Genomic DNA, 13,699 nt, shown 5'->3' with positions numbered 1-13,699 from the left:
TAATTATGGCAAAATAAAAAAAATATATTTAAAATGTTCTTAATAAAAACAAAATCATAATAAACGCACACAATTTGTTTTAGAATGTTCCTGTTTACATGCCCAAGATCACAATGGTACTTCCACGTCACCCTCGTTGGTAGCCTTAAATGCCTCAACAGTTCGTCATGCTAAAAATGATTGTTTCATCATTTTTATTAGCGGTTCGAATGAGGAAATCGTTTCAGTGCGTTTTAAACATATACGATTAAGACCCAAGTAAGTTAATATATAAAAAATTATAATAATGATCATAAAACCCAGCAAGATGACTGATTCATCAGGAGGAAATAAAGTACCAAAGGGGGGGTAAAAACGGGAAATTTGATTTTATTCAAACTGATTGCACCAATTTTGATAAAAATTGTTAATTTAGTAACACTAAATGGCACGGAATGAGGTGTTATTTAGAACTCCGATACCAAGGACTACTCTTTGGTACTTTTTTGTACTTCAGCTGGTATTTTTGAGTATTCTATAATATTGAACTTAAATATATGCAATTAACATGCATAGTTCTGAGTAAAGTATAATCTGTAAAACTTACTTTTTGGTACTTTTTCGTATTTCAACAAGTACTTTTAGGATTTTCTATAATATAGAAACCGGAAATATAAAATTACACATTAAGCATCCTGAGTGAACGAAAATCTTTAGGAAGAACTTTTTGGTACTTTCTTCGATCCTTAACTGGAAAATTTCGGATTGTCTATAATATTGAACCTTGAGCCATGAAATTAAACATGCAGAATCTTGAGTAAATGAAAATCTATAAAAGTGAACTATTTGGTACTTTTTGTTCTTGAACTGGTATTTCCAGATTGAGTGAAAAAATGGGACTTTCTAATACTTTTCGTCATTTTGTTTTTTGATTTTCTACAATCAAATATAGAAATATAAAATCAAAATAAACTTTTTGGTACTTTTTCGTTCTTCAACTGATACTTTTTGAATTTTTTAGAATATTGAACCTGGAAATGCAAAATTAAATCCTTATGAAAGGGTAGTCTATAGTATTTTTTCATTTTTTAACAGGTACTTTTTGATTATTCTGCAATATTGAACCTTGAAACATATCAGACATGCGTATATAAGGGCAATTTCGTGTCAAGTGACCCAACTAAAAAATATTGGAAACATTGAAGAAATAGCTATCTAAAGTACTTTGTACATAGGAAAAAATTTGCACACATTTAAAAAAAACCCTGTATGACCAAAATCTCCAACATTGACCACCTCTAACTCCGGCAGTTCTTCACCGATATAGTACTAACCTTCGCACATTCCAATCGATTTTTTAAGTTGGGTCACTTGACATTGAGACTACTCCCCACACACGTGTAAAGAGTACTCCTCAAAGGACTAGAACTGGTCCAAAACTAATCCAAAAATATGGAAAAAACATACTTCATTTAACATTGTGATGTCTTAGGTAGGGACCACGCATTACCACCAACCATGCGTTACATCGGAGTAATCCCCAAAACTACTTCCTTGCTTAAATTATGGGATTACACAATCCCATGTAACCCCATGTAATGCAGTCTATGGACCATGTCGTTTTCAAAAGATAAACATTATCCATGTCTGCATTACATAGGACTACTAAACGGATCATGTACTCCAATAACGTATACAGAGGAGTAGCTTTTGGATTACTTAAGTGGTACATGATCCATTTATCCAATAATTTTTACAGAATCCTGATAGAATGAACATCTATAAGAGTAAACTTTTTGGTTCTTTTTCGTTCTTCAGCTGATACTTGAACAAGGAAGCGAGTAAGAATTGAAAATACTATCCGAAAATCACCATTGTCCTATAAAGATATTTTGTTAGGACTAGTTTTGCTGGGATAATTTGATTTCCTTAAAATCTTCAATGATGAAAATTATCTGTGAAAATTGTTTTAAAATATACCGATGCTTAAGAATAGTTGTTTTGTTACGTATGTACATTAGGGTAGTCCAATATTTATTTGTAATAAATACATTTTTTCTATAGTAAAAATTTCTGAACGCCAAACCTCGAAAATATGCTGATGCAATATTTGCGAGTCCATGTTGAATTTAAAAAAAAAAATGTGTCGGGTATGCAAAAAGATATTTCGATTATATATCATTTTATTATTTGGTGACAACAGAACCCCAGAATCAAATGGTATTCTATGTTTATGATTTTTATTTTCAGACGAAACATCGGCGATTTCCATTTTGGGATCACCCTAATATACATAATTAAGTGGGCTCCTGAATTATAATTTAATTTTATAAATTTAACGTACCCTTTCCTTTGCCTTATTAAACATACAAACATGATTTATACAATAAAATATTTATTTAAATTTATAAATATATTTTAATTTAGAATCTCTTTTTTTATTACATCTGTTGAAAAATTATTTATCAAGACATTGACCAGAATATTCTAAATTGCTTTTTCGGTTTTAATTCATGTAATTCATTGAAGAGTGTTGTGTGTGGTTGTGGAATTTGAAATTTGCAAATTTTTTATTTAATTTCTTATTAAAAAGTATTTTGTTGGTGCACTTCATTTGCATAAATCTATCTTTTGGCTATAAAGCATTAACATTTTAGTTTGATTTCTTTTCGATTGATACAAACAACATTATGTTGTTTTATTAGATTGAGACAGTATTTTGTCGTTCGATTGATGCAGCTGTGATAGTAAATCATGTACTATGAGTATTTACATCTAGTGTAGCATGAATAAAATACCGTAAAATGTATGTGAAATGAAGAATCGTTCAATTAAAGAGGATGTAGTATATTTGCAATAGTAGTAAATTTAATATAAAGTGCTGTTATAAACTCCAAGCCTTTAATAATCATATTGTAAAGCTACTGTTAAATCAGCAAATTTGTATAAATTTAATTATTTTGGTGTGTTCTAGCTAACTATAACTACTTTTGCTAGGTTTGCAAGGGTAGTAAAGAAATTATTGAGGGATTTTGTGATTTAAATTTGATAACTTAATCTAATATGTTAAAATCGAAATTATTAAATAAATAATAATATCAACTAAAAAAGTTTAGCTTTTTAGGTTTTTTGCAATATCTTTTTTTAACAAACTTTTACTGTACAAACATAAATTATATTAAGGAAATCGATTGCAAAAAGAAATTAAGTAAATAAAAAGTACATATAAAAACAAATTCAATCCAAAATAACTCAAAAATCGATTAAAATGTAATGACATTTATCATAATGCAAAATTAGCCAGACCCATTCAGAAAACGGGGGTGTGACAAGAGCAAGTTGAATGTACCGCATTAACTCAATAAAAATTAAAAGAACTTTTTATACCCTACACCACTTTAGTGGGGAGGGTATATTGGGTTTGTGCTGATGTTTGTAACATACAAAAATATTCTTTCTATACCCACCTGAAAGTATACCAAAAGTATTAGAATCGTTTTCTGAGTCGATTAAGCTATGTCCGTCTGGCTGGCTGGCTGTCCATGTAAACCTTGTGCGCAAGGTACAGGTCGCAATTTTCAAGATAATTGGATGAAATTTGGCACACACTCTTTTTTCGGCCCAAGGACAAAGCCTTGGTCCATTATTTCACCTAGCCCCCATACAACAGAACCTCCCGAAAAGGGCTTCTGAGCTCATAATTATGTTAAACATACCTGTATATTGATAAAAAGCACAACTAAGTTTTATACAAGCCTTGATGACCTTGCCAAATTTCATAGAGATCGGGCCTCATTCGACCCTAGCTCCCATACAAAGTCCCCTTCAGAAAATTACTTGAATGTCCAAAATTAACTTATAAACACAAATATCGCGATGAAATTCAGCACAATAAAATACTATGTAAATATCAATATATTTACAAAATTTTATCGGGCTTGGTCCATATTTGCCCCTAGCCCCCCTATAAAACCTCTTTCAGAAAATTAGTTTTTCATCCATAAATTGCTTAAATGTATCGGAACAAGTTCATATTGAAGATAAATGCTTTATTATGAAAAATAAATCACATTTAATATTCATAACTGGTGTAGGGTATCATATGGTCGGTCACGCCCGTCTATACTTTCTTACTTGTTTCATTTTTATAGGTGAATTTTTGTCATTACATAAATACATATGTTTGTACAAATGTAAAACTAAATATTTATGTGAAAATTTGTGTCAAAATTGTAAATCAAATAATGTTTTTCTAAATAAAATTGATTTACAAAGTGTCGATCATTAAATTAAAGATGTAAAGACAAATATGATTTTAGTTATATTTTAAAAGTCAACGGAATATAAAGTGTTTCATCAAAAAAAAAAAACATTTGGAATATAAAGTGTAAAATTTTTATAGAAAAAGGATTTTATAATTATAATAAAAATGACCAGTGAACATGCTATTTCTTTTGATGATTTGGAAAAAGTACACCTATTATATATAATTTTATAATTTATAAAAGGATTTAAAATTTTGTGTGTTATTTTATATAGCGCCGCCAAAAAGCGGCCGCTGCTCGTAAACCTTCTAACGTTCAACCGGTAGTGGAGACAGAATCTGAAGCTATGCGTGTAATTAATGAAATTTTTAATCCCACCTTAAAATTACCAGTATCAACAGGTCCTTATCGACCACCGGACGAACTTACTACCGATGATTTTGATGCTATGCGAGATTTAGATGTTCGAAAGTTGGCCGAACTAAAGGAAGTAAGAGAATTTTGAAGATATTTTTTTATTTAAGTAATGGGTAAGGCGAATTTTGGGTTTTTTTGGAAAAGTATAGAACAAAGATTTTTTTGGAAAAAAAAGTTCGGATATAAAATTTCTTTGTAACATTATAACAAAAATTATCTAAGAATTCTAAGAGGATCTTGCAATGTCCGTCCATCTTTTTATTTGTCGATTTACATATTAGAGGCTCGATAAGGACTTTAGGAAAAGGCCTATACTTCCTGGTGTTGGAAATGTTAAAAATTGGACAAGCAGAGAGAAATGAGGAAAAATCTTTCTAATGTCTCAAAATTCGTCAAAACGCACAGAAAAAAATGAAATTCAAAATCAAACAAAAAATTCATAAAGCCAAGTATTTTTTTAACTAAAATAGGACCTATCACGAAATTCGTAAAATCAAGTACTCAAATTCGTAAATTCTTTATTGAAAAAATTTCAGGATTTTTCTTATTAAAATAATATACTATTTACGAAAAACATTAATAAATATTCGCAACATTTCCAAACAATTATTTTATTAAAACAATAACGCAAATTATTTGTATTTGTACTGAAATTTAAGCAATTATTTTATCTGAAACAGATAAATTATTTATTGTATTTTGTCAATAATAATACACAAAATTCCTTATTGAATCTATAAAAATTTTGTTAAAAAATATATATTGAATTTTAATAAAAATTTTACTAATTCCATAAAATTAAAATTTGTAGAAAAAAGTACTTATATACTTACAACAAAACTATTTCACATTCTAGATACTATTATTTGTACTGTGAAAACTGAAACACTTATACATTAAATGTTATAAACCAAGTAAGAATTATATCAATTCATTTTAGTACATTCCAAAACTAGTTTTATTGTTGTATTCCATATGCTGACATATAAATAAAACTCAAACAAAAACATTTATTGAACCAGTAAAAATATTTACTGAAAATTAAATTTATTTCAATAAAGTGTTTGTTACAAAAATTTTCCTTCTACGTGAAAATCAAACAAATTCGTTATAAAACCAAATAAAAGTATTTATAAAAATCGAAATTAAATTTAAGCAAACGATTGTTAAGAAAAAAAATGTGCATATTTTTTTCTGTGCGGTGTCCTGTTCTGCTTAACTGTTTGCGTTCCTTCAGCAACTTACATATATTTATTCACTACACCACTATAGTGGGGAGGGTATTATGCGTTTGTACTGATGTCTGTAAAACCCAAATATATTGGTTCTACACCCAACTTAAAGTATACAAATCGTCTCAGAATCACTTTATCTGTCCGTGTGTCCATGTAAACCTTGTGCGTGCGCTACAGGTCGTAATTTTCATGAAAATTTGATGAAATTTGTTAAAATCCATGGTTTAAATCCATTATTTCGCCTAGCCCCCATACAAACGTTCCCTCGGATAGGACTTTCGATCTCATAAATATATTAAATGTTCTTTTATCTCTCCAAAAATCAATAATATTTATAAATAACGGATTTGTTTGTAAAGTAAAAATATCAGACTTAAAGTTCGCCTGAACCCTGTAGCACGTAGAAAATTTTAATTTTTCTTTTTTTCCAAAAATAGGTATTTTTATTATTTGATACCGATTGCGATGGATTGATATCGAAAGATGATTTACGATTTACTTTTGGGGCTTTAGGTTCCGAAGTTACCGAAGAAATGTTGGAAGAAATGTTAAAAGAAGTAAGCAATCAAACTTAAATTTTAATAAAATCGTAAAAATAAAACTATATTTTAGGCCAAAGAACCCTTAAACGTAGACGCATTTGTGGAATTAATGAGTCATCGTACTGTAGAACTAGATCCCGAAGATGTATTGCTAGAGGCCTGGAGTAAATGGGATCTGTATGGTACGGGAAAAATTGAGGAAAGGAAGTGAGTATTATACTTAACAAAATCAAATTTATCGACTGAGCAATTAATTTTCTTAATTAGAATGTATGAAGAATTGACCAACTTTGGTGATAAAATGTCTTTGGCTGAGGCACAAGAAGCTTTGCGGCATGCACCATTAGTGAAATCGAAAAATTTGGAAGATCCACCCATGATTGATTATCCAGCCTTTTGTCGTCTATTAAGTGGTGTGAGAAAGCGCAAAGAAACTACAGAATAATTTTAAAAATAACTGAAACTGAAGGAAAAAAACCTAAAATTTCTAATTTAATTATAACTTAACGCCATATACAAAGCGTTACAAATCTTAAATCATTTAATTTATTCATAATTGTCTCTTATATATTTATTTGAATTTTAATTTAATAAACATGTTATTGATTTTAAATCTTATTAAATTTTTGTATAACTCAATTTTCATTCTTCCGTTTTATTTCCAACATAAATGACAACATCCGTTTTCGACACAATTTATGTATATTAAACACTTTTACTTAAACATTTCTTTTTGTCCACATTTATTGATAATCTTATAGCTCAATAAATGTTCTTGTTCTTTTTCAATTGCAGCTGTTTAGATTATATTGAGATTTTTCCATATTTACGTGAACCAGTTGTTGAAAATACCACACTACCAGAGTATATATTTTGTAATCAAACACACTCAAACAAAATAGTGTCGCCACAAAGTAGCAAAAGCAGCAACAATAACAAAAATAACAACACCAGCATCAACAACATCATCTATAATAAAAATGTATCCAGTCCATTTACCATGTCTAATATTGGCTCGTATGCCAATATATCTTCCACTGCCACCACAACCATCATGAATATAGATGATTTACCGCCATATGAATTTATTTATAGTTCGGGTAAAATATTCGCCTTACGTCTACGTTTCGCTAAACCTCTGCCGCCAAAAATCGATAATTGGCATTTAAATGTTAGTGTGGAATATCGATTTTTAAAAAAAGGTAAAGTTTTACATAAAAATCTTTTATGTTTGTAAATGTATTTTAATTTTTTTATTTAGACAATTTTAAAAATGATGGCCGTCTTATACCGGGCACCTATTGTGATTATTATTTCTTTGCTAATCCCGAAGTGCCTCCTAATTCCTTAGATATATGGAAATATTTCCATTCACCTCGCTTTCCCGCCAAATATCCTAGTCATATTAAGTGCTCTTATAAATTTATTGGCAGGTGAGTTTTTCATTTAAGGATATTGAACTTTATCTATATATTTAATCGGTTCATTTACAGACCCGAAACTCGTGTAGAAGTTATATTTGAAGAATTACGCATACCCAGAAAAGGAACCAGGTAAACTAATATTTAATTGTTCACTTATTAAAGAGAACTAGTTACGTAATTGGTTCCTCGAATACAGGGCTTGGTTTTAATTATAATACTTATAGCTATAGATATATGATATCTTAAAAAGCAGGCATGGAAAATTCAGTACATTAGTATTTTTCATTACTTTTTGAAAGTACCACAGTACCCCCACGATATTTTCTTTACTTTTTCTAACATTTAAACTTCTGATATACATAGAAGTCCATATAGTAGTTAATAGACTAGTTTTTAGTCAATTCTAGTCTATAGTTAATTAGTAAGTTTAGTCTCTAGCCCAGTATATAATTTAGTCCATAGTCTAGTCTACAGGCTAGTTTACAGTCCAGTCTATACTATAGCCTAGTTTATTGTCTCGACTATTGTCTAGTCTCTAGTCTGTAGTCTACTCTATAGCCTAGTCTTAAGTCCAGTCTATACTCTATACTATACTCTAGTCTATAGCCTAGTCTATAGTCTAGTCTGTTGTCTACTATATAGTCTAGTCTTAAACCTAGTCTATACTCTAGTATATTGCCTAGTATATGGTCTACTCTATAGTCCATAGACTAGTCTAATCTATAAGCTAGTCTAGTCCAGCCTATCGTCTAGTCTGGTAGAGAGTCTAGTCTATAGTCTGGTCTATAGTCCATTCTATTTTCTACTCAATAGTGTCGTCTACAGTGTAGTCTACCTAAAAATTAGTTTAGTACTTTAAAATCTAAAAAAGTACTATTTTATTATAAGCCCAGTATATAATTTAGTCCATAGTCTAGTCTATAGGCTTGTTTACAGTCCAGTCTATACTATAGCCTAGTTTTTTGTCTGGACTATAGTCTAGTCTATAGTCTAGTCAGTAGTCTATTCTATAGTGTAGTCTTTAGTCTACTCTATAGCCTAATCTTAAGTCTATACTCTATTATATAGCCTAGTCTATAGTATAATCTGTAGTCTACTATATAGCCTAGTCTTAAGCCAAGTCTATACTCTAGTCTATAGCCTAGTCTATAGTCTAGTATATTGCCTAGACTATGGTCTACTCTATAGTCTATAGACTAGTCTAGTCTATAAGCTAGTCTAGTATAGTCTATAGTCCAGCCTGTCATCTAGTCTAGTATAGAGTCTATTCAATAGTCTCGTCTACAGTCTAGTCTACCTGAAAATTAATTTAGTACTTTAAAATCTAAAAAAGTACTATTTTATTATAAGTTAGTACTATTTTAATTTAAACTTTTAAAAAGGGAAATAATTTACCATTTTAACGAATTTATACCATTTCAGTTGTAATTTAGATAAACTCACAATATTTGATGCTGAATCCGCCAATATGAATGCTGTTATTGATGTTTTATGCGGTATGCTTACCACCACACGCCATATCCTCAGTACTGGTCCCGATTTATTAATTGAATTTAATGCCAGTTCGAATATTACATCCAAAGGGTTTAGAGGAAAGTTTAAATTTATACAAAATGATTTTATAAATAGTATAGCAACAGGTGGGCAGAAGATTAGTTGGTATATTTCTTTAATAAATTTGTAAAGTATTTTTATATTATTTCCTTAGATTCACCAATTGTAGTGGGAGAAATTCATACATCGTTAAAGAAACCAAATAACAATATTTTAGCATTTAATATAATGGAAAATTCTAAACTTTCGAAAGGGTTAAAAGAGGGTAAGTGAACTAATATGATTTCTTTAAATACATTATATAAAATATATATTATATATTTGTTGGTCATAGGGTTCAATAGAAATCTAACTCAATTTTATCAACCATCGAGACAAACTTTTAAGAACTTGACTTTCGTTTAAATATTTAAACTTTACAACAACTATTCTACATTTTCAAACCTACATTAATATTTAATTTTAACAAGATTAATGCCAACAAAAAAAACACATTCAATTGAAAAAATAACCACAACATAATATTACAAATGATTTCATTTTATATACTCTTAAATACAAATAATTGTAAGTCTATTAAAAAACTATAGTTTGTCTCTTTATTAACAAAGACTTTATAGTTGATATTTGGCCTTAATTTTAAACGGATACGGAAATGAACCTAAGCTACGGAAGTGGTTGTAGCAGTTGTAGTAGTAGGAATAGTAGTTGTGATTATATTAGTAACTGTTGTTTTTTTGTGTTATTTTGCCTTAAATACAGTTAGACTACAGACACATATGGAAATTAGGAAGGCGTGGAATTATCAAGAATTTGTTTCGAAATAATTTTTTATGCGTTTGTAACTGTTTATAAAAAATATAAAAAAATATCCTTTTTACTATTCGATTTAGTTTTGTTGGAATTTTTTGACAACATTTGTTGACATTATACAAATGGACCCATCCTAATGTCATTATGTAAATTGTATGTATTGGTATAGTGTTTCGTGTTTGGCTGACTACATGTCTACATTTACACTCACACGTTTTGTTAAACTCCAATTTACATCCTTCACCAGAGCGTTGGGGGTATAATATAAATTTGCCATTCCATTTGCAATTTTCATAATATGAATTTGTGATTTCGGTGTCATATGCATATTCTGAATTTTTATCATCAGGGCATTCGTATCGGCGATGTTTTTATATATATTATTTTACCGAATTAAAAATCTTAAAAGTATAAGTTTCGACCCGAGTGCTAAACACACTAACACTCATAAATCTCGTAATAATATCATTACTGTATCACGAAGGATCTATCGAACGGGAATCCTAATATAACTCGACATAAACATTATAAACATGTAAATCATAAGAAATAGAGTCATTTCCAAAACTGTCTAGTATAAGTTATCTTATAGTCGGACATATCCATTTGTAATTTCTTATTTGTTTTTGTATTCTCACTTTATGGAGTCCTGTTGTTTTTATACTTCTTTAACATTTTTATTATTCTTGTTGCTGTTGCTCTTTTTGCGAATTGTTTTTATTTATTTTCGTTTTTATACTCTGTACTACACTTAATTCTATGAATGAGTTTCTTCTTTTATAGTATTTTTAATACTTTTTATTATTCTATACTCTCACTAGATTAGCACAATGGTCCTGTGTAAATTATGACATTATTTTTTAAGAAATAAAAAAAAGTTACACCACTAACCCCCTTTATCTCAATGTCTGGTTATATTTTATCTTAAGGTTAAATTGACAGTTTTCATATAAAATATATTTTAACCGGTAGAATATCTACAGGTTAAACGATAACCAGAGGTGGAGTTAACGGGGCTAAGTGTAATTTTTAAACATAAGACTCACCCAAAACAAAATCGATATTTTTGATCACTATATGTCAAGTGACCCAACTTTTAAAACCCATCTCTTCCGATCTGGATGCTCCAATGTTAGTCGTATTGGATAGTAGTTTAGACACAATTTTCCAACAAGATCGGTCAAGAACTCTCTGAGTTACAGTGGGTCAATATATGATATTTTTGCCAAACATGTGCTTCTTCTCATCAATATAGCTTTTTACCTCTTGTTCTTGGCAAAATTTGTTCCAAATAGCTTAGATAGCTATCTCTTCAATCTTGAAGGTTCTTCAGAGACTAAGAAAGGGCATTTCTTTGTTTCCGATCTTGATCGATACTGTTAAAAAAATTTTGTCCCGACAACTATTCAATATAGCATTGGTACAAATGTCATTCCGATCGGAAGATATTGGTTTCCAAAGTTGGGTCACTTGACATGAAATCCTCCACATATGTAAGTTTGTCATACAAATTTTTCATTGAGTTTGGTTTTTATATTTTAGTATTGAAAAAATTTACAACAAAATATGTACTGATAAGAAATTTTGTTCAAATTGGATAACTGTATTAATATGTATTGTATAGTCAACCATTTAATTTCTTTAAAAGAATGTGCTCTTCCCATAGTGCAAGTGTACAGAACAAATTTTGCATGAGTTTTTAAACATTTTGTTTTCCGAAAAAAGAAGGAACTAAAATGTAAAAGAAGTTGAAGAAATTATACAGATGATGTTGGTAATGATTATGATGAAGAAGAACATAATGATGTTACTAGCATCATGTACTTCATATAAAATAGTTTAAACGCCAACTGTGTTTTTCAGTTTCTATTGGTTTGTCTTGTGAAACGCATCGCTAAGCAATAACATAAAATAAAGAAATTAAGAAATACTTAAACTTATGTGTAGTTAACATAAATTATTTTCCCAAAAAAAAATAAAACTTTTTTAAAATTTGAATTTTATGCAAAATTTTGTTTCAACATTTTAACATTGTGTTCGAGTTTATATTCTTTTATTCTAAAAAAAGTGCGCCAAAATATAAATTTCAAAACAAGATGTTGGCATCTTTTATGTTTGTTATTATACTGTTTACTTCTGTTTGCTGTTTATTATGCTGTCCCAAAGCTCAAAGTTCATCTTCATCATCGTCATCCCCATTGCTAGCAACTTTAACATCTACATATACGTCGTATAGTGCTCTGGAGGATGTTACACAGAATCCTTTATGTTTATTTACAAACATTTTTACCATACAAAATAATACTGTTAAAATTATAAATTCATCTAATAATCGTAAGTTTTCCGTTAGTGTTTTAATTTTTTAAATATGAAAATGATTGTATATATTACAAGTTAACTCTAATGAAGTGTTCTTCCTTCATTTTCTAAGAAATTAAAAACGCAACTAATTGAAATATCACATTATATACCAGCAACTAGTAAACTACTTTTAATCAGATGCAGATTATACATATGAAGTAGGGATGCCAATCCCGATCCCGAAAATCCCGGGATTTTTCAGGATTGGCAAATCTCGAATCCCGGGATTTGGAAAGTAAATCCCGGGGTTTTTTCGGGATTAGGATATCCCGAAACCCGGGATTTTTCAAAATAAATACCGGGATTTGTTTCAAAAACTATTTTTATTTTCTTTTTTTGAGCCATAATTTTCATTAATTTGAAAATTACGATCTTATTTTATTTTCGACTCATGTAAAACTAAATTCCGCAGAGCTAATTTCATACATATTTGAACCTTTTATTTTTTAAAGTGGTATGATTTAATACACATAGCACATATAAATTTATATATTCACTTCGTTTTTATACCCTACACCACTTTAGTGGGGAATGTATATTGGGTTTGTGCTGATGTTTGTTACGCACAATAATATTGGTCCTATACCCACTTTAAAATATACCAATCATTTTCTGAGTCGATTTAGCTATGTCCGTCCGTCTGTCCGTGTAAACCTTGTAATCAAACTACAGCAATTTTTAAGATAATTCAATGAAATTTTGCATGATCTTCTATTGTACTAGAGACGGATCCTATTGAAAATGGGTAACATCGGTCGAATATTTGACCTAGCCCCCATACAACTGAACCCCCCGAATAGGGCTTTTAAGTTCATAATTATGTTCAATATACTCGTATCTCGACAAAAATCTATACTAGCCTTCATGACCCTGATGTATTTTTTGATGATACGGCCTACCCTTGACCCTAGCTCCTATACAAAGCCCCCTTCGAAATATGACTTAAATGTACACAATTTTATTCAACAAAAAATAGCTAAAGTATATCTGAGGCAAGGTACAATCCAACTTAGATGCTTTATTATGAACAATAAATCACATTTTATTTTTATAACTGGTGTAGGGTATTATATGGTAGGCTTCGCCCAACTATAACTTCTTACTTGTTA

General features: G+C 29.7%; 3 protein-coding genes across 3 annotated transcripts in view; all 3 read left to right on the top strand.

The window, feature by feature from the left end:
• The window catches only part of LOC119603651 (cadherin-89D), a 94,839-nt gene extending 87,433 nt beyond the window's left edge, over positions 1–7,406 (top strand). The window contains exon 12 of the mRNA XM_037955761.1: positions 7,234–7,406. The gene's annotated coding sequence lies outside the window, so the exon portion shown is untranslated. The remainder of the gene's footprint in view (positions 1–7,233) is intronic.
• On the top strand, positions 4,289–7,071 carry LOC119603659 (myosin regulatory light chain LC-2, mantle muscle). Its single transcript, XM_037955771.1, has 5 exons — positions 4,289–4,450; positions 4,519–4,734; positions 6,334–6,453; positions 6,509–6,645; positions 6,706–7,071. The coding sequence occupies exons 1-5, from the start codon at positions 4,409–4,411 to the stop codon at positions 6,881–6,883; spliced, it is 693 nt and encodes a 230-aa protein (XP_037811699.1). The 5' UTR covers positions 4,289–4,408; the 3' UTR covers positions 6,884–7,071.
• A 32-nt stretch (positions 7,407–7,438) lies between the features above and the next one.
• Positions 7,439–12,595, top strand: LOC119603642 (deleted in malignant brain tumors 1 protein-like). The gene is made up of 6 exons (XM_037955749.1): positions 7,439–7,640; positions 7,700–7,871; positions 7,932–7,991; positions 9,285–9,502; positions 9,571–9,681; positions 12,396–12,595. The coding sequence occupies exons 1-6, from the start codon at positions 7,439–7,441 to the stop codon at positions 12,593–12,595; spliced, it is 963 nt and encodes a 320-aa protein (XP_037811677.1).
• Positions 12,596–13,699: the final 1,104 nt, after the last annotated feature.

The sequence above is a fragment of the Lucilia sericata genome, unplaced genomic scaffold, assembly GCF_015586225.1.
Source record: "Lucilia sericata isolate MDLA Ls3-8-SP2 unplaced genomic scaffold, ASM1558622v1 Contig000323F_arrow, whole genome shotgun sequence".
In the NCBI taxonomy this organism is placed as follows: domain Eukaryota; kingdom Metazoa; phylum Arthropoda; class Insecta; order Diptera; family Calliphoridae; genus Lucilia; species Lucilia sericata.
This window is presented reverse-complemented; position numbering and strand designations above follow the sequence as displayed.